The sequence below is a fragment of the Conger conger genome, chromosome 2 (genome assembly GCF_963514075.1).
Source record: "Conger conger chromosome 2, fConCon1.1, whole genome shotgun sequence".
Taxonomy (NCBI): Eukaryota; Metazoa; Chordata; class Actinopteri; order Anguilliformes; family Congridae; genus Conger; species Conger conger.
The window spans coordinates 14,215,967-14,239,026 of record NC_083761.1 but is presented as its reverse complement, the minus strand read 5'-3'; the positions used below and the strand labels follow the sequence as shown (position 1 = coordinate 14,239,026).

The 23,060-nt window shown below is 40.7% G+C and overlaps 1 protein-coding gene across 1 annotated transcript in view; it reads left to right on the top strand.

Moving 5' to 3' along the window:
- Nucleotides 1-23,060, top strand: part of pcdh15b (protocadherin-related 15b) — a 158,040-nt gene that overhangs the window by 68,291 nt on the left and 66,689 nt on the right. The window contains exons 10-17 of the mRNA XM_061231247.1: nucleotides 3,179-3,287; nucleotides 3,873-3,985; nucleotides 6,334-6,540; nucleotides 11,024-11,158; nucleotides 16,952-17,101; nucleotides 17,994-18,187; nucleotides 20,084-20,216; nucleotides 20,685-20,764. Coding sequence (XP_061087231.1) covers nucleotides 3,179-3,287; nucleotides 3,873-3,985; nucleotides 6,334-6,540; nucleotides 11,024-11,158; nucleotides 16,952-17,101; nucleotides 17,994-18,187; nucleotides 20,084-20,216; nucleotides 20,685-20,764 — 1,121 coding nt within the window. The remainder of the gene's footprint in view (nucleotides 1-3,178; nucleotides 3,288-3,872; nucleotides 3,986-6,333; nucleotides 6,541-11,023; nucleotides 11,159-16,951; nucleotides 17,102-17,993; nucleotides 18,188-20,083; nucleotides 20,217-20,684; nucleotides 20,765-23,060) is intronic.

The following is a 23,060-nucleotide window of genomic DNA, read 5'->3' as shown; positions in this document are numbered from 1 at the left end:
CTCTGAGGCAGCAACATTGCATCTTATTATACAGCCCACTGGCTGTCTTTACATGATAGAGGAGTGCCATCCATCTCATTTTTTAAAACACAGTATGGAAATAATGTGGCTGTATATCAGCAGAACTGAAAACGCTTTTAAACTTATAATGCTGTGTCTGGTGTTATGTTCCAACACTCCAAGAGCATAATTATTCATTTAACCCCACCACGTATTAGACAAAACAAGTTGGCATGCCAGAATTATTCGGTTGGTCACAGGCTGTTATTGCTGAATTGGCTTTTGTTAATGGTGGCACAATACCTTTCCAAACTACAATTTCCAATTTTCAGGCATTTTTTTTAATTGGCAATATTTTCCTTCCTATCCGGTGTTTTATGGTGACTGAATGGCAGAGGTTGCAGTGGCAGCTATCTTAATATTCTTGTGATTTCATCTTCAGTAATTCCAACTTTTGGAAGCCAGTTTGCAACCATTCCTTATGAGTGCATAAGTATTTCATCATGTTGCGCTTTAGGTATGAATTATTTAGTAATTAGAAATCAAAGACTGATTTCTAGTGGAATGCTGGAAAATAGTTTTTCTCTGCCCAAAGCAAAATCATTTCTGGACATTGCTACAAAGCTATATCTTTTACCAACTTAGAGAGTACAGGTGGCACAAATTAAACATCTACTGCAGTTCACTTTCAGGAAAATATTTTAATGTTGGAATTAAGAAAATATTCATGCAGAGTCTGACTTCTCAGTTTGATGTGTTTTTTGTATTTCCAGGAATTAAACAGACAATTCAAATAAACAAATTATGACTGTTAGTTACGTGTTAAGTGTTCAGCTCTTAGAAAACACAATAATGTTCCTGATCTGTGTAAATGAGTTAATTTGTAAATGAGTTTTTTTTTTTTATCTTTGGCAGACTGATATATTGTGAAAATGAATATATATATATATATATATATATATATATATATATATATATATATATTCATTTTCACAATATATCAATATATAAAGTGTGTGTATATATATATATATGAATTAATATATATTTCAGTATATATATATACATACACACACTTTTTACCATATTAATAGGTGTATTGTAGTATGAGCCTTTATGGTTTTTCATGACCACGCTGTTGTAAAATCCCTACAGATGAATGGGTTCTTCCAGCTAATCTTTGCTGTGAAGATTTGGGGGGGGGGGGGGGGGGGGGGGGGGCAGGGGGATTTGATTTACAGCTGACACAGCCATTGTAATTGCTGGGGATGAGGATTACTCTGCAAGTCAGGGAGAATAAATCTTGACCAAGGGGGCTGGATATGAGTGAAGATTATTAGCAGTGTGAATGCAAGGCGGAAAGTAGCAATGCTGTTAACCTTTAATTACTGCTGACGTGCATGTCCGTTACACTCTTTTGCAGATTATTCTGGCTTTTACTGAAGTAAAATAGCAAATATACTAAGACGTCTTTTTGTTATAAATGTTTTTTCACTCTATAATGCACATTTCAGATCAGCTGCGTAGCTTTTTGAAGGGCCACTTTAATGTGACTAACATCACTCTCGGATTAACTTGATTGTAATTAAAAGGTGCATTTTCTGTTACTATTTTCCATACGGTAACATTCCCTATAAACTGAGTGAAAGGTCAGACAAATAAAATATAATACTGGTGAATCTTACAAGTCCTTTTCATGGAGAATGATTTGCTTAAAAGCATGCTTCCATTTGTTTCTACACAATGAAGTAATCACATGCGACACACTGTTGTTTGTTGTCAACTATGTTTGTTGAGTGCATTCTTTAGCACGATTTGTCAGTATTTGTTCCATGGGAACAATGACAATGAATCCAAAACTATCCAAAGAAAAATTATGTTTATTGTTTGTTTTGCTAGCCGTTTTGGTGTGTTGAGTGATTTCCTCACCAGCAGCTTGTCATGCGAATGTTAATGGTCAATGGTCATTTTGAATTCTGAAAAATGTATTTAGATAACTTTTCATTTCCCCACTCAGTCTGTTTATGTGCTCTGAGCAGCTCTGAGGCTGATCTCTATCACCCCCCAGGGGGAGGTCATAGCCGAGAAACCTCTATCCTGCATGCAAGCCTTTGGTACATAACCGTAAGACATATCAAATTCAAATTGTTTGACCGGGGTTCTCCTTTAAGAGGGCTCTTCTGTGTTGGTATTCATAGACGGTTCTTGCAACAGGAAAATGTAATTAAATGTAGGATCAGGGTGATCTGCCACCATCCGTGGCCATGGGAATAGACGTGCAGACTTAGCATTATTCAGTGTGCAGGGAGGCAGAGCTCCACTTCGCCAGTCACCCGGGCCAGGATCTCAGGTGAGAATACGAGTCCTGCCTAACTCCTGTGTGGCCTTGTCCGTGTGAATGTCACAAAGCACATCCAAGTGTTTACCCCTGCTGAAAAAAACTGCTCTTTTGAAAGTTTTGAAACAGCTGGTAGCCGGTTGACCTGTTCAGACCAGCTGCATACTCAACGTGGTTTGACCAGCTCAAGCTATTTTTTGAAACAGCTGGTCATTACACCAGGGACTCACAATACACGCCTAGGGTTTCACAACTGAGAAATTTTTTAACTGCCAAAAGCACTCTGCCATAATACAAATTGCAAAAAGATGTGAATGTGTGTGCTGCATCCATACTGTACACTGCTGTATTGATAAGTTCGTAAAAATGTTTTTCATATTTGCATGCTTCTCAACTAGATTTCTAAATGTTGTTTATCTGTACAGCCCACCATACATGCAGTCTTCGATTAACTGAGAAAAGCACCATCATTAAACTTTTACAGTTGATTACCATTTAACAGTGTCATTCAATTTTCAGGTGAGCTAGAATGAGATATGAGATACCTTATTTAGAAGCCAGGTACTTGCAATTAGCTAGTTGTGCCCCAAAAATGCAGAACAGTGTAGAACTCACCCGATACCCTGTCTGTGCTCCTTCTCCCATGGTCCATCTCAAGTAAAAAGCATCCTGAATTAAAATTGTCATGAGTCCAGAATGCTGAAATTCATATCGTGTTTCACATGCTGTGTTTTTGATTATTTCGGGGGGTACAATGAAAACGGCCGTCACTGCAAACATGTGTTCCATGACTGTATCTTTTCAATGCTCTAAAAGGAAAAACATCCTCTTTTATTTCAGAGTAGAGTGAACCCCGTTAACGTCACTCCGCCCATTCAAGCGGTTGATCAAGACCGAAATATCCAGCCTCCCTCGGACCGGCCGGGCATTCTTTACTCCATCCTCGTTGGTAGGTGCCTGTCAAACGCGCTGTCATCTGTAATCAGTCACCGCTCGCGAGCCCTGCCCCAGCTCCTTACAGGAACGATTTAGTGTGAAGGCAGCGCGAGAGTGGCAGCCCCGCTCAGCCTCGGCGGAATGCATTTACGCTTTCCGACAGAGTGCGGCCACCTGTCGGGGCCCGGAGACGGGGGCCCCGGAGCGAGGGGGCCTCGCTGGGGGAGGGCGCGCTGATTTGAAACTTCCCTGCCCACTCGCAGATGTCAAACAAGCCGCGGGGATTACGACGGCCCGACATCGCTGATGTTTCTGCAATTGCTTACGTTTCGTTCTTTCCGGAAACTCAATTTCAAGCATCTGATATTCGGCAGCAGGTTAATGAAATTATGAATGTACACGCGTACAATTTTATAGAATTTGGAATTTGAAGCTAAGTTGTACCTTAGTAAGAATCAGTGCAGAACACTTTGTAAATGGATATTAATGTAATGTGTCATGTCATAACTAAGCTTAGCTGAAGGTGAATACAATGACGTACTCGACACTCCTACGCACCCTTAACATTTTTTCTTCAATGTCTCTTTATGTTTTGTAGGTAAACCGGAGACGTACGCAGAGTACTTCTCACTGAATCAAACCACGGCCGAGCTCCACCTCCTCAAGCCAATCAGCAGGGACCTGTACCACAAATTTGACTTGGTAATCAAGGTAATAATAGTCATTTAAATGGGTCAGGGACACGCAGCACCACAAGACTGTTGACATTTTTTTTCTTTTTCAATTCTTCCAAAGAATTTTCCCATTAATCATGTAACAGGGCTGGGATTGCCCTGACTCTGGTGCTTCATTAAGATGAGTCACGCGTAGCGTCGGAAAGGTTGTTTCGCTGAACTCGGGAGAAAGATGATCCGTAAAGAACATCCCGCGTGCCGGGAGGATTCTCGCACCGAGCGGGAAAGTATAGAAATCAGCCCCGTGTGATATAACTGCCTTATCTGGCTGAGCGTGCTCCTGTGGGTTTCATATGACTGGCATGGAGGAACGAGAGGCGGGGTGCAATGAGGGGGAGATTATGCCCCCGCGCTACGTGATGCGATAGCGGGATTCACGGAGCGCCAAAGCGAAGCGGCCGTCTGATATTTCTATTGGAAAGCGATCCGGCGTGGAGGAGGCCGAGTGGCATCACACTGAACTTAAACTCTGTATCAGGAACCGGGCGGGGAAGGCGCTGATCCGTACGGACGCGTGACGGTGAGCCCACAAAAGGGAGAGCGGAAGAAGGTGAGGGTGGCGCTCGTGCTCCTGCCAGATCCTGCCCCCCTCGGCGCTGGGAATGGGACCCGTCTCTCTGTAATGACAGACTTGGCGGAGAGGGCGAATGGAAAGTGACAGTTAAACTATGACTCGTCTAGCGCTGAAAGAGCACACTTTTCTCACCAGCCGCTAGGTACATTAAGAGACGAAATAACCCCTTTTGCCACTCTCTCGCTCCATGTAACAGTTTCCAAGTGCCAAGCCATTAGCGGTGTTGCGGTAAATGTTCTTTCTTTCTTCTACCTGCCATATCCTGTTGTGGTTTTTTGAAGTTAATGCTTTGAAAATGGGATTGAGCTTCCTTCATTTGTTGATCATCTTCCTTTCATCCTTTTGCCGAACAGTCAAAATGTCATGTTCTCTTCCCTTGTCAATCTCTCATCCATCAATTAGTCTGTCCCCAAGCAGATAAATTAAAGGTGTACATTTTGAAAAACACTTTGTGCAGTGGCATTGCCTGTGACAATGAGTTTGCGAATTTGTGTAATTCCCCCTCACTGAGATGTGATCCTTATTGCTACAAGTAAGACAGGACATCAAGCCATTGACACCACTAAGATCACATACCAGTTGCTGTAGAAGGCCATTGCAAATGAGTGCGGAATTGTATGCTTAACGTTCAATTTACCTATCTCCGACAGTCAGTTTTTTTTTACTCCTCGAAATGTAAAAGCCTGGATTGTACTGGAACGATGTACTCATAACACACCCCAGCCCTAGCCTGGTGGTGAGAAAGGACTGGACAACTGCTGGAGGGTTCTCTGAGATATTCCAGCATGTGTAAACAGAGGTCAGGGGGCTACCATCTGTTGGGTGTGATGTCTGTGTAGCCACAGGCAGGCTAGGGGTGTACAGTTGGGGACACAATCACTTTCTGGCAGTGGATGGCTTGTGCTGTCGTGTTCGCTCTTCATTTTTAAATGCATTGTGTTTATTTGAACCTGCCGTGTGTTTTTATTATTTTAGTTTTTATTGTGTCAATGCATTTGAGCCAAAGCTTTGATAATTGCATGCTAGCAACTGGTTGAGGTATGGCTGGCATGTCGAATTTGTTCAGTGACTGTAATTAGTTCTTAAGACATGTATAACAGTTTGACATTATATAATTGCTTCACACTGTGTGTTGCATTGGCACTATGCTAAAGAAAAGGCTTCCTGAAGGACTGTGAGAAAGTCATTATCATACACTGATTTATACAATATCATTCCCATATCTTAACCATCCAGCTTGAAAAAAAACTATACAATGCCTTATCAGTTACTGCAGAAGTGTGCCTATGATTAGATTTTGGCTTTAATTAAACTGATTGTCTTCTGGATAAATGCCCTATTGTTTGCTAATTAAAACAAAAAGTAACACCATTCGGTAGTTTAAGTGCTACTGCTGAATGCTTGGACTCATTTGACTATTTAAATGTCTTTGTGATCTATCTTTTCTTTTATGGATTGTGTAGTTCCTGGAACCTATCTTAGACACTGATGCTATGCTAGTGTTTAACTTCCATGCAAATTCTGGGTCAGTTCTACCCCTGCTCTGATTACTAGCTCCAGTAAAATAATGACTGTTGTTCTCTGTTATTCAGCTATTGCAATATGCTGCTCACACATTAACTGCATCAGTATCAGAGGGAAATGAGAGCTCCACTACGCTCGGCACTCCTTTAACACACACCTGTGGGTTTGGGGGAAATTCACAAGTTGCATGTTGTTAATGTTTATGAAATGTAATCTGTCGCTTTTAGGCAGAGCAGGACAACGGACACCCCCTGCCAGCATTCGCGAGTTTGCACATCGAGGTCCTCGACGAGAATAACCAGGCCCCGTATTTCAACGTGTCCTCGTATGACGGATTCATCATGGAGTCCGCACCAGTGGGGACGACTATCTCCAGCAATCCCAATCTCACAGCGCCCCTCAGCATCATCGCTTTGGATAATGACATTGAGGAGGTAGGAACGACAGAATGGTTTTGGGCTTCAGTATTGGTCATTACTCTAGAGAGACGCAGAATGTTGCTATTTCTTAGGTGGTTTTCACATTTTTTTAACAAAAATGTGCAATTTGAGTTCAAAATCATTGCTAGGTTTGAATGAGGTATTTGCTAATGCTAGTACACGGTTGTATATGAAGCATGTTGTAACATGATCACTTATATAGGTATATATATATAGGTTTGAGCGTTGTCCTTCAGTCATTCTACATGTTTTGTCTCTGTTTTAGCTTTCACCCAATGCCACACCTGTAGGTATTAGGTACTCTGTTAGTACTTAGAGGTGTGATCTTTTGTGTGATTTTATATGTTGCTATGGTGTGTGCTGTTTACTTTAATCTCATACCATTCAATATTTTTTCTTTTTCTGTGTTGCATGTTTTAATGTTTTCATGCAGTGCATGAAAATCTACGTGATTTGTGTTTGCATTGTATTGCTGTGTTTGCGTCTTTTTCAGTAATGTGTAATGTTACTGATTTTAAATGTAATATTTATGAATTACTGACAGACAGCATAAACCTGGAAAGTCATATTGAGTCATGACATATTGAAAGGTTGCTCAAACTAAGTAAAAAGTGAACAGTGTTTAGCTGTACATTGCCATTTTAATATTAGCATTCATTTTATTCCATCCTTACATGACATTTGTCATTAAATTCAGGTTAAAATCAAATGGAAATATTGTGCAATGACAATTTATGACAAAACCGGTGAAACTGAAGGTTCAGCATACTCTTGAGTGAAATGTCAACGCAGATAGCTTAAAGAAATGACAGTTATACAAAACGTTTTCGATATACTAATTCACATACCCTGAAGCTGTTATACAATGGTTTTGTGTTTCCTTTGACGTTTTGCTTCTGCGGCAAGAATGCCACCAGGAACAAATATGAAGTTCAGACTGTAGGGGGCAGGAATACAAGCATACAAAACGTTTTTGATATTCAAATTCACATACCATAAAGCTGTTTATAGTATTTCCTTATGGCAAAACATAAGCCTTTTAGCTTCTCACATATTTGTGATTAAGGAAGGACTTAATGCTTTGCCCACTCTCTCATTTCCTTTCAATACTTTTGAATGAATTTTACTATTAGGATACTAACTAGCTCAGTTAATAGACACACTCATCGCAAGCATAGTGGTGACCTACTGTGCAGTCATGGGATCAAACCCCATTGATGTCATCGATGTCATTGGCCGACTATGACCAGGCCTCTATTGTGGTGGTAGTACATAGTTAGCCTTATCCTGCCAGAGGAAGAGTGCATTAAATTCAGTCTGGCGCACTACGGTTACCATTCCATTAGATCTTACCAATTACAGTGCATGTGCTAAATAACTGTCATGTGAAATGTAATGCCAGGCATCCGCACGGTACCAGTTGTAATCAGTGAAAGATTATGCTGTTGAAAATAGTTCCTACTGTGGGTCCTGGGTTTTCTTAAAGGGTTTGCAGAACCTGGGCATTCTTGAAGCTACTGTCGGGGGTCCCCAACCAGATTTGATATGCAATGACTATGTGTAGATGTAGGAAAATATTTCAAAATATAAAACTTTTTAAAAATATTACGCCTTTCAGCTTATGATGGTGGGTCCCCTGGATGCCTTTGAGCCTGGGTTGGGGGTCCCTGGATCAGAAAAGGTTGAAAAGCCCTGCTGCATGCAATAAATGACTCACTTGCTCCCAGAAACTGCATTAGAGTCAGCCATTTAACAAGCTCATTTGATTTTACATGCTACAAATGGTTTGTTTTTGCCACATACCGATATGGAAATGTGACAGTGTTTTTCTTGAAAATGGAGTCTAAGCCTTTATGCAGGTGCTGTCACCAGCCACTCAACTGTATTTGCCGGGCCATTAGTTTTTCCATAATTCAGTCATTGTGAACCAGACTGCAGATGTCTTTCAGGGTTGTGTGGTTGTTCTGAAGTGTGCTCCTTTTACTGTGGATGCAGTTACTTCAAAGCTGTCAAAAATGACCTTTTTTGTGTATAATGATTACTTAGTAATATTGCTGACCGGTTATAAATAACAGTGCCTGCGGTTATGTCAGAAATAAGGATAACTTATTAGAAAAAATTTAAAAGTACCACTCTACATTTGTTCATACCCTTCACAGCAGAAAACTGTTTGTGTCACTCCTGGATTAAATAAATTGAATTGAAATGTAGTGGCCTGAGACATGGAGTGGGAATTTTTGCTTTCGGTATTGCTTTGTCCGTTTTATAATTTTTAAAAACGTGTGTCTGTCACAGTCGTTTATTTTCACTTTATTTCAGTTGGGCTTCCCTGTAGCTGGTTTAAATTGTGTAGAAGAAGCAGGGTGTTTTATGAATATTATGACAGCCTGAACAATAGCCTGAATATTATGCTCAGCCGGATATTGCATGAAGGCAATGAAAGCCATCTTGAAAAGAGCTCCCTGGTAATAATACTGCAACAGGTTAGGATAAGGTTTGAATTCATATCAGCTGAATTCATATAAATGTTACTCTAGCGATGTTCATCTTGTGTCGAATACCGAGTGCAGGGGTAAAAAAACAACTAAAAATCTTCGAATGTACTTGGCAGGAATGTGTTTCTATCAGCGGTGAACACGTACAATACTCAGAGAATTCCCAAAGCAGACATTTGTAACGGACAGCGTTATGCTTTTTGTTACTGTTTAGAAAGGATTGAGAAATGTTATTCAATTGTGATATACAATACTCCCAAACAAATATTGCTTCACCAATGGGTCACATATTATTTCAACACTGAGGACTAAAAACGTTTAATCTTTTTTGTATGTGTTAGGTCTTATTTTCAGAAATTGACTCTGACTTAATATAATGATTGGTCCGTTAAAAACAGCCAATCTATGAGACATAGTGCAATTCAAATGTACTTTAAATGTGAACTATTGCCATGTGATCTTACTGAGCTTACTGACCTCTTCTTAAAATAACAATCTCGGGTATAACAGTTTTTTTCCTTATTTACTGTTGTTCATTATAATTTTTGTCCATATGATTGCTGTTATAATTTTTTTTGTGAAATATGTGTAGTTACCTAGTGTATCATATATATATATATATATATATAATATAAGCAGGCTCATTCTGTAGCACATCCGCCCCTGCCCTGAAACTGCAAAAGTGCCCATGTGGCTGCAGCAATTATATTTCATTTAATTTTTTCTTTCCCTTTTTCTTTTGGGCAAATTTCCCTCAAAAAGTGCATATCCGTGATTGTAAGGTTCTAATATTGTAATATTCTCTAAGGCAGGGATGACTCACTCGAATCCTGGAGGGCCGCTGTGTCTGCTGGCTACATAATTCTTTTGTTTAACTCATAGACCGGCTAATGAGTCTGCACACCTTGTTTCCAAGTCCTAAATTGTGTGCTGATCGAAAGAAAATCTGAAAAACCAAGCACTGGAGTTTTACACCCCTATTCTTAGGCTTATTGCAACGATTATCTTCCAGCGCAAACACAGACAGCAGGCTGTCACACAAGCCTTGGCACAGATCATTATGCTTAATTATATTATAAACCACCCATTGTTTTGAATGTATGGCTTGTTGTTTCACACACACAATGCCAGAGAATGGTTATTAACTTTGCTTCGTCAATACAGCATACAATACAGTATATTCCACATCTACCCAATAGTTTTAAATGTGCCCTTCCTTTGTCCAACCATGTAGTTGTAACCCATCATCTTCTATTCGAATGTAGATGTTTGTAAAAATGCCATGCAGCACCACTTTATAAATAGAAAAGACAAACCCAAAGCTATGAATATCTTTCATCGGGTAGCACATGTTGTTTACAGTATGTCCCCAGTAGTCTTCAGTACAGATTTTAATCCTTAGAAATCAATATGTATGGAAGAAGTATAGGTTTGTTTGGCATGGCTCACTGAAATCTAAATGTATGTAGCCAATTTAGGAGTATTTCTGTCAGTGAAAGCCACACAACAAATTTGTTTGAAAGGACTAATTTGAAGCTTGTCTGCTGATACTCTAGGAGAGGTTTGCGCTCTGAGTGCAGAGGAGCACTGCCATTATTTCCGATTTGAAACTGCCTGCCCTCCTACATTAATCCAACTGTAAGCTTCTTCTCTGATCAGCAATTTCCCTTTTCCAATATGGCCTATTCTATCCATTTGAGAGGACATTTCTTTAACTGGCCGATGGCAATAAGCTAGGGACCTTGCAAGGAGAGACTCTGTCCTCCATTCACTTTAAACCGATGTCATCACTCCATCATTCCACCTGCTGTTCTATAAAGACTAAAACTTATTTTCTAATTTATGAAAAAAAAATCATTCTTTCTTTTTTGTTTTTCAAGGATTACTGCAGTCCCCCTTTGTATCATTAGCATGTCCCCCTTTGCCTGCTATTGCCTGAGAATGAGAATCTGTTCTGATTCAATTTAAATCCTGTTTTGAAGACAAAAGACCCCATGGTGGAAATATCCTTGGACAGCTACAACACCATCTTCTCCGTGACGCCGCTGGGTATAGCGCGTTATCTGACCCTGCTGAAACCGGTGGACCGTGAAGAGCAGCAGACGTACACCTTCACGGTAAGGCCTTCCGCTCCGTCTGCTTTTCACAGCCAAACACGCCGTTCCCTCCTCCACCGTGCCTGCTCTCAGCCCCAGCTCTCCTAACAGCGCCACAAGAGTACGGGCATCCACTGTACTGGACCTGCAATCCAGTTTGCCCATTGTAGATATCCATCTCCGATTAGGCCCAGAACCTCCAGCATATGATGCCGTACATTGAGCTTCTTACAGTATGACTTCAATTTTGCGTTCCAAACGGCTTCCTGTAAGCTTATAACCAAACACACCCACTCTCCAGTATGTTCAAACCAGTTGTGTGACCACCCAGTGCATTACAGCAAATGTAGAAATACTGTAAACCCATGTTAATAAAAATCCAACATTTTCCACTAAAAGATGCCAGAAGTAAGGTGGAAAACTTCTTTTGAATGTGTGGCTACTCAAAAGGAGTCTGTTTTATTGTTTAGGGATAAAACCCTTTCAAACGGAGATGGTTTCTTGAAAGAGTATGCTTTCATTTTTTGCTCAATTTCCAAGCAGTGGAATCATCATTGCAAACAAACCGCAAATTGATGCACTCACAGCCACAACTCAGTTATCCACAGTGCCCACTGCCTTTCAGTGATCAAAAAACAGGGAGGTAAAGAGGAAGTCCCCCTGAATGGCATTTCCAATATCCTGCTAAGTGCTATGCTAGTAGGGCGACATGGCTCAGGCAGTAAGAGCAGTCGTCTGGCAGTCGGAGGGTTGCCGGTTTGATCCCCCGCCCGGGCTGTGTCGAAGTGTCCCTGAGCAAGACACCCAACCCCCAAATGCTCCTGATGAGCTGGTCGGCACCTTGCATGGCAGCCAATCGCCGTCGGTGTGTGAGTGTGTGCATGAATGGGTGAATGAGAAGCATCAATTGTACAGTGCTTTGGATAAAGGCGCTATATAAATGCCAACCATTTACCATTTAGTGGACTTCATAATAGACGGCAACAACAACAACTTCATATAAGGAAATTAAGCATTAAATCGTTCTACAAACACAAAATTACAAGGCTCCAGATCATCTGCAAATTACAGCTATGCAGCTTTTCATTGGTTTTTAAAAAATTCCGTAGTTATGAGCGTGCAGTCAGATTTGTGTACCAAATGCAACAACAAAGATGATGTTCTTTATCTTGGGATGGTCAGTCTCACAGGACGTACCAACACATTTGCGCCCATGGGGTTTTTTCCCCACTGTGCTTGACATTGGTTGCCGGTTGCCATCATTAGGCCACTGATTAAACAAATGTATCCTATTTGTAATCAAGTTTATAAGTCAGAATCATGCTAGTTCGTAACTATGAAAGGGAAAGCATTATGGCTGATCTTGGCGACGTAGAACATGACTTTTTTCGAACTGAAATCCCATCGTATTCAGTATATAGCGGTTAAGTGTGGTTAAGCCATGAAAAACATACTTTGATATTCAGCGCTACGTACTTTGCCAATATGTAGCTTTCCTCACTCTATTTAATAGGGAGCAGTATACCGGAAGTTTCAATCCGCTTTACCTCCCTATTAATAACTCTCTCATACTCTGGATGTCATTTCTCGAATGTCAAACTGTACACATAAGTACCCTACAAACACCATAACAGATTAAAATTCATGCTTTTCATACTGTAGATATAATTTTGTGGACAGTACATATCTCTATTTCACTTTCATACCTCAACATGTACCATTGGGTCAGCATTGTTTTCATAGCAGTAGATGTGGAGAATTCTGTGGCATTATCTGCCAAATTGGCCTTCCGTTTGAATTACATTGAATTTTATTTTTATTTTTTCCTCATTTGAGTATTCCTAGGAGCGAAGGCTTCTGCTTTTGTGCGTGCATGTGTTTGTGTGTGTGTGTGTGTGTGTGTGCGCGCATACCTGTGCCTCTGTGCACATACTGTACCGCAATATACAGTATAAGGAAAGTAAAAAGGCCTGTGTTTTGTATTGATTGTTTGTATAGGAAAAAGCAATCAGTGTAAGAGCACTCATTGAAAAATTAAATTGTGGAAAAAGATAAATGGGAGATTCGTAATGTAATGTGATACTGTAGCCTATCTCATTAACCGTTTCTGCAGACTCTTGTGCATGCATCTTTCATAGCATGCAGTAAATATTTAGCTCATCATGCACAATAAAGTTGACAGGATTCATTAAATGAAGCAATGCACAGAGTATGCGCAGAGTAAAACCCAATCTTTGTAATCCGCCTTTCTTAAAATCCATGCTCTGAATGGCCATAGAAGGAATTTCTATTTTCCACCATGGCATTTTTTGTCATTTGGGTGACCTTCAGTTGTATTTACGGTGAGACAATGTTCTTTTTGTTTCTCATACCTAAACTCCACGTGTATTGCCAACAGGAACAAAATGCTCATGAGTTGAATGCGGACACACAAAACTTTAATTTGAAGAACCTGTCATTAGGAGCACATGTCAGCTTAGTAGAATGTTGTACTAGACTTAATCCTATTCTGTTGTTTGTGTGTGTGCGTGTGTGTGTGTGTATATGTGTGTGTGCATGCATGTGTGTGTGCGTGTATGTGCGGGTGTATTGCACCATGGCCCAGACATTGCAGCTTTCTATAGATTAATGGACTGGTTTATAAGGAGAAATGTCAATTAGTTCTCCCTTTTCTGAGTGTGAAGATAAGCCTTTCCCTCAGTGCTATCACTTTTCGTGTCAAGCTTTTAAATCCAGAAGTACCTCATAAGAAACCAAAATTCTTCAGAACTGAACCCAGTTTTAGAGCTCTGTTTGTTCTGTCCTTACTGTACCTACACCTTCTTATTTTGAAACCAAAATCTTTGTCAAATAGCTTAACAGATGCTATTTAAATGTCAGCTTTCAGATTCAGTCTTCTGTTTTAAAGTACAGTTTATATGATTGCTAAGGTGAATCTGCAGGCAATGATATTTTTATTTTGGGATCAGAAGATTAAAGTTGGTCATGCTCACACTTTAATGGATATAAATTTCTCTACATCAACACATTAGCCACGTCAGAATAATTCATTACTGTGCATACTGGTGTATTTTTTTTATATATCTGTTTTCTTTTTTTAATTTGATGTAATTGAAAATTGGCGAATTTCATTATTCTAACACATCAACCATGCAATTATTGCATGAGAATGCCGGCTTCTTCATACCTCACTGCATGCAAATAGGAGTCTGCTCCTTCCAGCCCGGCTCTGGGGAGCCAGTCCAGGAGAGTTAGCATTCAGATCACTCCAACTCTCTTCTGCCTCTTGTACTCACAGCCAAAGATTGATTAAAGCACTGAGACATGGTATACATGCCAGCCAAAGCCCCAGAGACCAAATCCTTACCATTGTGTATAATTACAGGCACATTTCTAATAGCAGTGGTCTCCGACTGCCTAAAATAAGTACCGCTGATAGATAAGCCAGTTGATAATCATTTAATTCTGATAATTTATCATAATGTGTGATTATAACAATGTAAGGTAATCATTTGTATTGTTATAATGACTTGTTCTTTTCTCATCGGTAAAAAGTGTAACAAAAATAGTTTTGGATACAGTAGATGTTTCCTCCAATTTAAATTCTCTGTCTTGTCACAGTAAAATTGTTTACTTTAGTCTTCTCTGTTACCCTATTTAGCCTAAATTAAGGACTTTTCAGCTGTCAGTTCCTTTGGTGTTGCATTTTGTGCATCACTTTGAAATTAACCAAAGAGCTACAGTAGTACTATAATTGGAATTTCTGCAAATTAAATATTCTGTATGAATATCCTGTTATTGTGTGACTACAAAAGTTTTATATACTGTAGCTTACATGTTAAAGACCAGGAATATTCACTGTGCAAAACACAAGGAAAGTGAAACCATGTAATCTAAAAAGAAGGAAAGCACTCTCAGTTGGGTATTTTTGATTGTTTTGTGAGAACTGACATGTTTCAGCCTTCCTCAAACGGCGTGAAAACAACAAGACCAGCAGGCATCTTTAACTCATGACTAACTTAACCTTTAATTATTATCTTTGGATTCCAATAATTTACTATGGCATCACCCAGTAAAAATTAATGTAGAGAATGTTAGAATTTGTATTTCTTTGAAAGGTTTTCTTTCGACACAGTCCTTCAGCTCTTCAACAGATTAATTCAAGCGTTCAGTTCACACATGGAGGCAGACAGAGGCTGCTCACCTATTTTCAGGATAGAAAAACTTGCCTTTCAAATACAGAAAAGCAGAACCGACTCTTAGCCACATCTGCTGTCGAGGCTTTCAAGTGTAGTGTTCCTAAGCAACAGGGACCAACAAAAGTACTAAAGGGATGCTTCGATTCTGGCTTGCTCTTGGTTTCTGTGTGCACCTGTGAGCCCTTTTCAATTTCCTTTCTTTATCTCACACACACATTAATTTTTATGCAGCAACAATTACATTATTTCTACTCACACTTCGACTTGAGTGTCAGTTCCTTGTTCTTCTGAAGTCAATATTAATTCATATAAGCCATTATGTTTAATCCAGAGGATAACAGATACTGCTTCTTTGCTATCTCTTTGCTATATCCTTTGTCTATGAATTTCATTTTAACAGTCGGACTTGAAAGATATCAGTGCTGTAGGGGGTTTTACACTTGTGCTGATTCTTGTGCAGCAAAACGTAATTGCCTCTAAAACATAATGTTTTTGCGTTGGTGGGCAGCTACCAGCGAGACATCCAACTCTTCACATCAATGATAGCTCTCTTCTGCAATGCTGAGTGAGCTCTGTGTTGTGAAATAGACTTTTACCACAGGCGAGGGTACTGTATAGGAAGTGCCCACGCTTTACCTGTAGTTCTCCTTGAACCTGGGACAGGGGGTGTGGTGGTGCCATGGGCAAAATCTGAGGTTCCAGTTTGTGGAGAGAATGGAAAAATGAATGGAACTTGAAAAAATGAAAAATTAGTAAGAAATGTAAAGACGAGTGAGTTGAAACCAAAGTTATTGGAAAGCCAGGGCTAAAAGTGGACCACAGTGTCACGGTCAGGTTAATCCCCAGCAGGGGAGGGGTGTGAGTGAATGGCAGTAACACGGTCAGGCTAATCCTCATCCGGGGGGGGGTGCGAATTACCAGAGTCGGCAGCTGTGAGATTTGTTAGCTCCTTGGAACTGTTTCAAGATCAGCATTTTTACAAGATCAGTTTCATGGGGACATGAAAACTCAAAAGTCCCTCGTTCATCTCAAACCACTTGTCCTGTGCTCCTTTATGTGTCCCCAAAGATCTGGATACCATCCCCTGTTATTGGCTGGCTTAAGCCTGTTGGCCTTTTGCTTCTCTGTCATGTCTCTGGCACGTTTGGAACAAGATTTCCCACGACCGTGGCCCCTTTCCCTCACCCTCCACCTGACCAATAATGAGAGTGGGAGGAAGTGGCATTTGCATCTCTGATTGGCCGCTCTGATCTTGAAAGTGATGTCATACCAGTCCCTGGGCAGCGAATTGATGAATAGGAATGCCTTTTTTTTATTGCCGCCCATTCTACTGAAGAAAATAGGGCTTTGATTTTCAGGAAAGGGGAATCTCTGGGGGATTCTCCAGAGAATTCATGCATGGGAATATTGGCTTTAGTCCAAGTGTGTCAATATCAATATTTTACAGAAAAAAAACTTTAATGTTTCATATTCCTACTGTATAGAAAGACTATCAGGTTTTTCTTTTCTTAGCGTAGATGGTGGAATTTCAAGGCCTGGCTTAGATTTCTTTTGGCTTATTTGCAATCATTGTTCTGTTTTTCAGTTTTTATGTTTGTCTATTTTTTCCTTGTAGATGATTGCCTCTGACGGGGTCCAGGAGAGTGTGCCGGTGACTGTTAATATTTCGGTGATCGATGCCAACGATAACACTCCAACCTTCCCCAACATCTCCTACAGTGTCGATGTTTACACAGACATGCAACCGGGGGAAACAGTGTTACGGGTAATCAATATCTACTTACTGTTTTTGCAAACAGTCCACTTACTTAGAGTAACAGCATTAGGTTTCACCTTTATTAATGGCGTATCACTAATAAGTGCAACAGTCCTCTGTGGGTTCGTTCTCAGCCGTCTTTCTCTGTGGTAATTTGGGATTGGAAGACGTTGGGTAATTGCTCATTTGTGTTCAGCTCATGATCAGAATCAGTTGCTTAGATACAGTATTCTGGGGTAAAAGCACAAACAGAAGGTCAGCGGGTTCTCGCTCTCTCTCCCATGCTCTATCTCACTCCATCTCCCTCGCTCGCTCTCTCTGTCTCACTCGCTTTCTATCTCTCTCTAAAATAAAATTATGCCGCTTAATAAGTGCTTTTCTGGTTTGAAGAGTATTTCACTTGACTAGCGATATGTCTTTAGAAATTATTTTAGGCTTTCTCCTGGAGGCCACTTGATATTAATAAGGTGGATATTCGAGCACGGTATTTCTAATCAGCCCAAGAGATCCTAAAAGGATGTTGGAGTGAAGATTAGTGGAGATATGCACTCCCTGATAAGAGCGCTGGAAAGCTATTCCCGAAGGTGCTGTACAGTTTAGCCCTCTTAAAATATTCAGCTATTTAAACTAATTTATAGATTCAAAATCCTTTTTATACTAATAAGAGTCCTAATACTTATTCCAACATACTTAGAGTATATGGGTTTGTATTGCATAATTTAACTTGTGTGTCACTTTTGGACCGTGTGAAGATGTGAACACTGAGCTATGGCCCAAATCCACTTTGCCAACATAGCATACAAACGCAGGCAATCGTACTGAAATGTGCTGCATTGCAGACTGTATCAACAGCAGCGAAGACGTGGAAAAGAATGAAAGCTCACCGCTTTTTCGCTTTTAGCTGATGGCCCAGGATGCGGATGAGGGCCCCAACGGGATGATAAGCTACGAGATCTTGGCCGGCGATCAGGGAGACTTCACCATCGATAAGCGCAGCGGTCTGATCGCCGTGGCGCCCGGGGTGGACCTGGTCGTGGGACGCTCATACGCCCTGACGGTCAAGGCCGAGGATAACGCCCACGAGTCACAGAGAAGGTAACTGAATTACGGGCCGGGTGTGGGCCGGAGTGGGGGGTGGCTGATGGGGTTTGGGAACCCTGCTGGGGCGGTCACATTCACTCGATTGTGGGCCCCCTCGCCACCAGTGTGTGTTTCTGCCTCCGAATCGATGAGAGCTCGGAGGGTGACAGATTCGCCTCAGCTCTGAACGCCGTGCTGATACTAATATTATCTACACCACCTTCCTTCTGGCATCTCAGCAGGTGGGAATGTGAGGTTTACAGAATAATTGCACATGCCTCCTCCCGAGCTGTTTAATCATGCCGCCTTTGTACCCTCTGCTACGCGTTGTGCTTGCAGGATCAATAAAACCCAAACAACATATGATAGAAACAGATTTTGCATGTCCAGAAAGTTTATTGTGTTTATTTCACGCTGGTGCTGAGCGTGTGCTTCTGCATCTATTGAACTCCTCAGTACCGCTACAGTACAGCAGAAAATTCTTCAGGCTATTCTAGGTGGCACAACAGTGCTCGAGAAGGAACATATTGATTTGGTAATGACAAGAGGGTCTGTTTTGCAGCATGGCAGGGCTGAATGAAGCAATAAAATCTACATATAAAGTGTAAACCTTTATCATAGGCATGGGTGGGCCACAGCCACCTAAATACTATCCTGGCCTGACCATTTTTCTTGGTTGAACCACCACCAAAATGCCAACCTAGGTAGGTCTGACCCACCTGCAGGCCCAACTATATGAGTACCATTGCCTGTGCCGCTGTTGTAGAGCTGGTTTAATTTGGCCGGGTCTCAGGTTTCCACCACATGACCACGAAGTAGCCACTCAGCAGCTGCCCACATTTTACCAGTCATCTGCTCTTACACCTGCCTCTCATCTGTACCTCTCGCTCGCACCTCTTTCTGTAGCACTGTGTGAGCCGTGCTCTGTGAAATAGCCGGCTCTTCTGTAGTAGGCTGTGTTTTTCAGAGGGTGCGAAAACAGTCACTGGTTCACAAAAAGGTGTAGGAGGAGCACACACTCACACAGCGCTACAGAAAGAGGGGGGGGGGGTTAAAAAAACAGCAAAGCACCAGGTGCATTGTATTTGGGGATTTAAGATGGAAAGAACAGGGTGGGTTCATTTCGCTTTTTTACAAGAGAGGGCTAGCCTTGAATTGGGTTTATAGCACACCACTGGAGAGTATAAATCAGTGTGCCCATCCAAATAAAGGAGCGTAAATAGATATTTCATGAGAATGCATTCTGCTGCCGTGTCACTGCGGTACATCTAAAACAGTGAGACTTCAACATTCCCATTACTGTGTTTCGATCAAAAAAGTTTCCCTGAATCTGTTCTGAAGAATTTTGTATTACATTTTTTCATGTATGCACTTGCACTAAGCAATAATAGTTGACTTTTAATCTGTTTCACTCTTGGAATTTGAATTCTCCGCTCACAAACTGCTTTTTTACCTGGAAATCATTTAAAGCCATGTTTTTTGTTCACTCTTTCTGCAATAAAGCTGATCAAAACTTGAACTTGATTATCAAACCTTTTCCTAATTCTTAATTCATGCAGCTGAATATAAACAATGTCAGCACACTAGACTGACATTTTCCTTCACGCTATAAGACTAAACTAGCTTTCACATCTCGCATCTCTGTTTTTGCTTTATCATCATTCCAGAATTATGAACTGTGGCCTGGATCTGCCAATGTGTCCTGATGTCATTCATACACCCTTCTTCACACCTTCACACACACAGTTTTTGCCAAGTTAAGCCATCGGCAAATTTAAACTGCCCCCTCCGAACCATGTGAAGTTAAGACGAAGTGTTGAGTGAATCCAGGCCTGTACCTTAAATGTGCTATTATTTTGGTACAGCATTACGTCAGTAACCCTTGCTGACCCCCGCCATTTTGTGTCTCAGGAGCTCCATCACCACCGTGTACATAGAGGTCCTCCCTCCCAACAACCAGAGCCCCCCTCGCTTTCCCTTCTTCACATACAACCTGGAGGTCAGCGAAGCCATGAGGACCGGGGCCGTCCTGCTCAACCTGCAGGTGAGCCAGCGGCCATGGGCCTGCCGACGCCCTGACTAACCACACGCCCATCAAACCCCTCTGGAAGAACGTACGGATTCAGTGCAATATCATCATGGACTCAGTTTATACAATACAGTACAGCGTAAAGAGAAACTTTTCTGAACAAACAAGGTGAATGATGGACGCCAGCCTGACTGAGGTGTCTCGCATTGAAACGTGCTCGTTGTGCTGAGAACTGGTTACAGAGCTTCTGTTCACTGCATTTGCAAGGGTTCAGAGAAGTAGCAATTTAAAGATTAAAGTAATTGCAGCTGCAGTCATAGCTTTTTGTTGCAAACAGATCCGGTTTCTCTCTTCATTGTGAATGCTGGATGTCCATTATAGTTCAGACTGTGTTGTCTAGTGGCAGTTTTTGCATCTGTCGATATTGTGTCTGTACCTTTGTAAGATTATTATATAGATGTATCTTGTTTTTTTTCCTTTCAGGCAATGGACCGGGAAAAGGATCCAATCACGTACCACATCCAAAGCGGTGATTCAGAAAACAACTTCAACCTCTCAGAGAGGTAAGTTCAGTCTTTTTGAATTAATAAATTACTTGGCTTGGGATTTCTGAAGAATGCCGTATATTGTGCAAGAACATATCAATGTATCCATGAGCTCCATCTGTAAAAGTCTTGAACTTTTTCTACTATTTTGCTTTTTAATTTTTACAACTTTTCAAATGTTGTGAATGGTATCTTCTTCAACATTTAAAAATTATTTCCAGGTATGATTATGTACAGGAGCAGGGATTCTAAAACTCTCAGAGCCCATGAGTAACTTAATGAGAAAATGCATTTACTCTGACCTACCCCTTATTCAAATGTAACATGAAGTATGTTTGAATATGGACTTGACATTGAGTTGTGTTGAGTTTTATTTGAGTGATGTGAAGGTTGAGGCAGTGTGTGTTCCACTCTCATTCCCAACCAACAGTTAAAGAATCTCTTTCTTTCTACTTACGGTACTGTATCATGGTCAGTTTTTGGAAATATGTGGTGAAAGTGAGGCTAGCAAATGCTTTTCCCCAAATCTCTGCGAAGCTGAATTTGCTATGACACATTGTGTTCCTTCCCAGCTGTGCCCTCAGATGCTTCAGGAGATGTTTTGCAGATTAAATAAATTATTAATGAGCAATAAAGGGATGAATACAAACCAAGTATCATTTACTCATTTGAAAAGTAGAATTAATTTGATTTTGTTGTTTTCTTTTTGTTTGTTTTGGGAAGCTTAAGGGGGTCTAGGGTTGGTAAATATGTTTGGGTCATTGTTCGAAATATCACCTACAACAAACACTTAGTAGAAGAAGAGAAATAATGTAGTGGCATTGGTTCCCACTGTGGAAGACTATAGAGGAGAGATATTGGGAAGAGTAGACTGAAAGTGTTGACTTGTAAACCCACCAGCCTCCACAGATTAACTGGCTCTCATTTTATAGACACTGGAAGAGATACCTTTGCTTTCTGCAGGATTCTTCCAACATCTGAAAAGAAAGATTAACAATTACAACCACTGGGACTGAAAACAATATAAAATCTGAATAAGTTTCGGGCTCTTAGTGTTTCTTCAATAAACAAGCAAATACAACTGAAGCACTTGGCTGAGGATTGTATTGGGAGAATGAGAATCTTCTTTTCAACCTATATTCCCTGATTGATTGAGGCCCATCTTCTTCAGCGAGTGTCCATGTTTTTGTCAAACCGTTATTTAGACGAATTGATTTTGTTTTGCTGTGAAAATGTATATGCTCTCTCACCATGAGGAATTGAATTCCCAACTGTAACGTCCAGGTTAACAGACATACATTTAATTCTTAGTAAAGGTAGTTTAAAAAAAAATTAATATAAAAATGTACATGTTTGGCACTGTACATCAGTTCTTCTGCCTTGGTGTACTTATGTTATTATGCTTTCTGCAAATGGCTAATGCTACCTCAGTCGTTCTACTCCAAAGACAACAAATATAAAGGTTCTTTGTAATACCAATGGAATGGTACTCTCAAGCTAAAGGTTTTCCAAAGATACCTTTGTAGAATACAGTACCTTTCCTTTGGGTTTTGCAGTGCCAACCATTTCATTCACTGTTGAGTATTGATTTCATTGAAAAACAGACACAGAAATAAGGGTTTGATCTTTTCAACTTCTTCGGTAAAATGGGAAAATGGCCACTCCTGAACTGAGGGGATGTCATAAAAGTATACACTGGAAAACAACATTAAAAATATATATTGAAACCAGTGTAGATTGGTCATCTAGAGGCTGCAAAAGCTTTGATGAAACTAAAATTGAACCACCAAAGAAGATATGCTTGGAGAAAAAAAGCCTTTGTAGAGAGGAATACCTTGCATAGAGGTGGATCCGTTATGTTTGGGGTTGTGTGGCAGCTGGGGGCACAGGAAATATTCTGCTAATGGAAGGAAGAATGGATTCCACCAAATGTCAAGAAATTCTGAAGGCTAATTTTCAAAGGTCAGTCCAGACATTGAAGTTGAAGAGAGGTTGGGTATTCCAGCAAGACAATGATCCAAAGCATACCACAAAATCAACCATGAAGTACTGCCAGGGAAGACGGATGAAGGTTTTGGAATGGCCACCACAGATCTCAAACATGCCGTGCATGCAAGGAGGCCGAATAATATTTCTGAGCTTGAGGTGTTCTGCCAGGTAGAATGGAGGAATATTCTAAAAGTGAGAATTGAAAGACTCGACAGGAAGTGGTTACAAGCTCCTGAGAAGGAATTACAAAGTACTAACCGACAGGGTTCCCAAACATTTGCACAGGTGTTTTTTTTTATTATTATTATTATTATTTTGAAACATT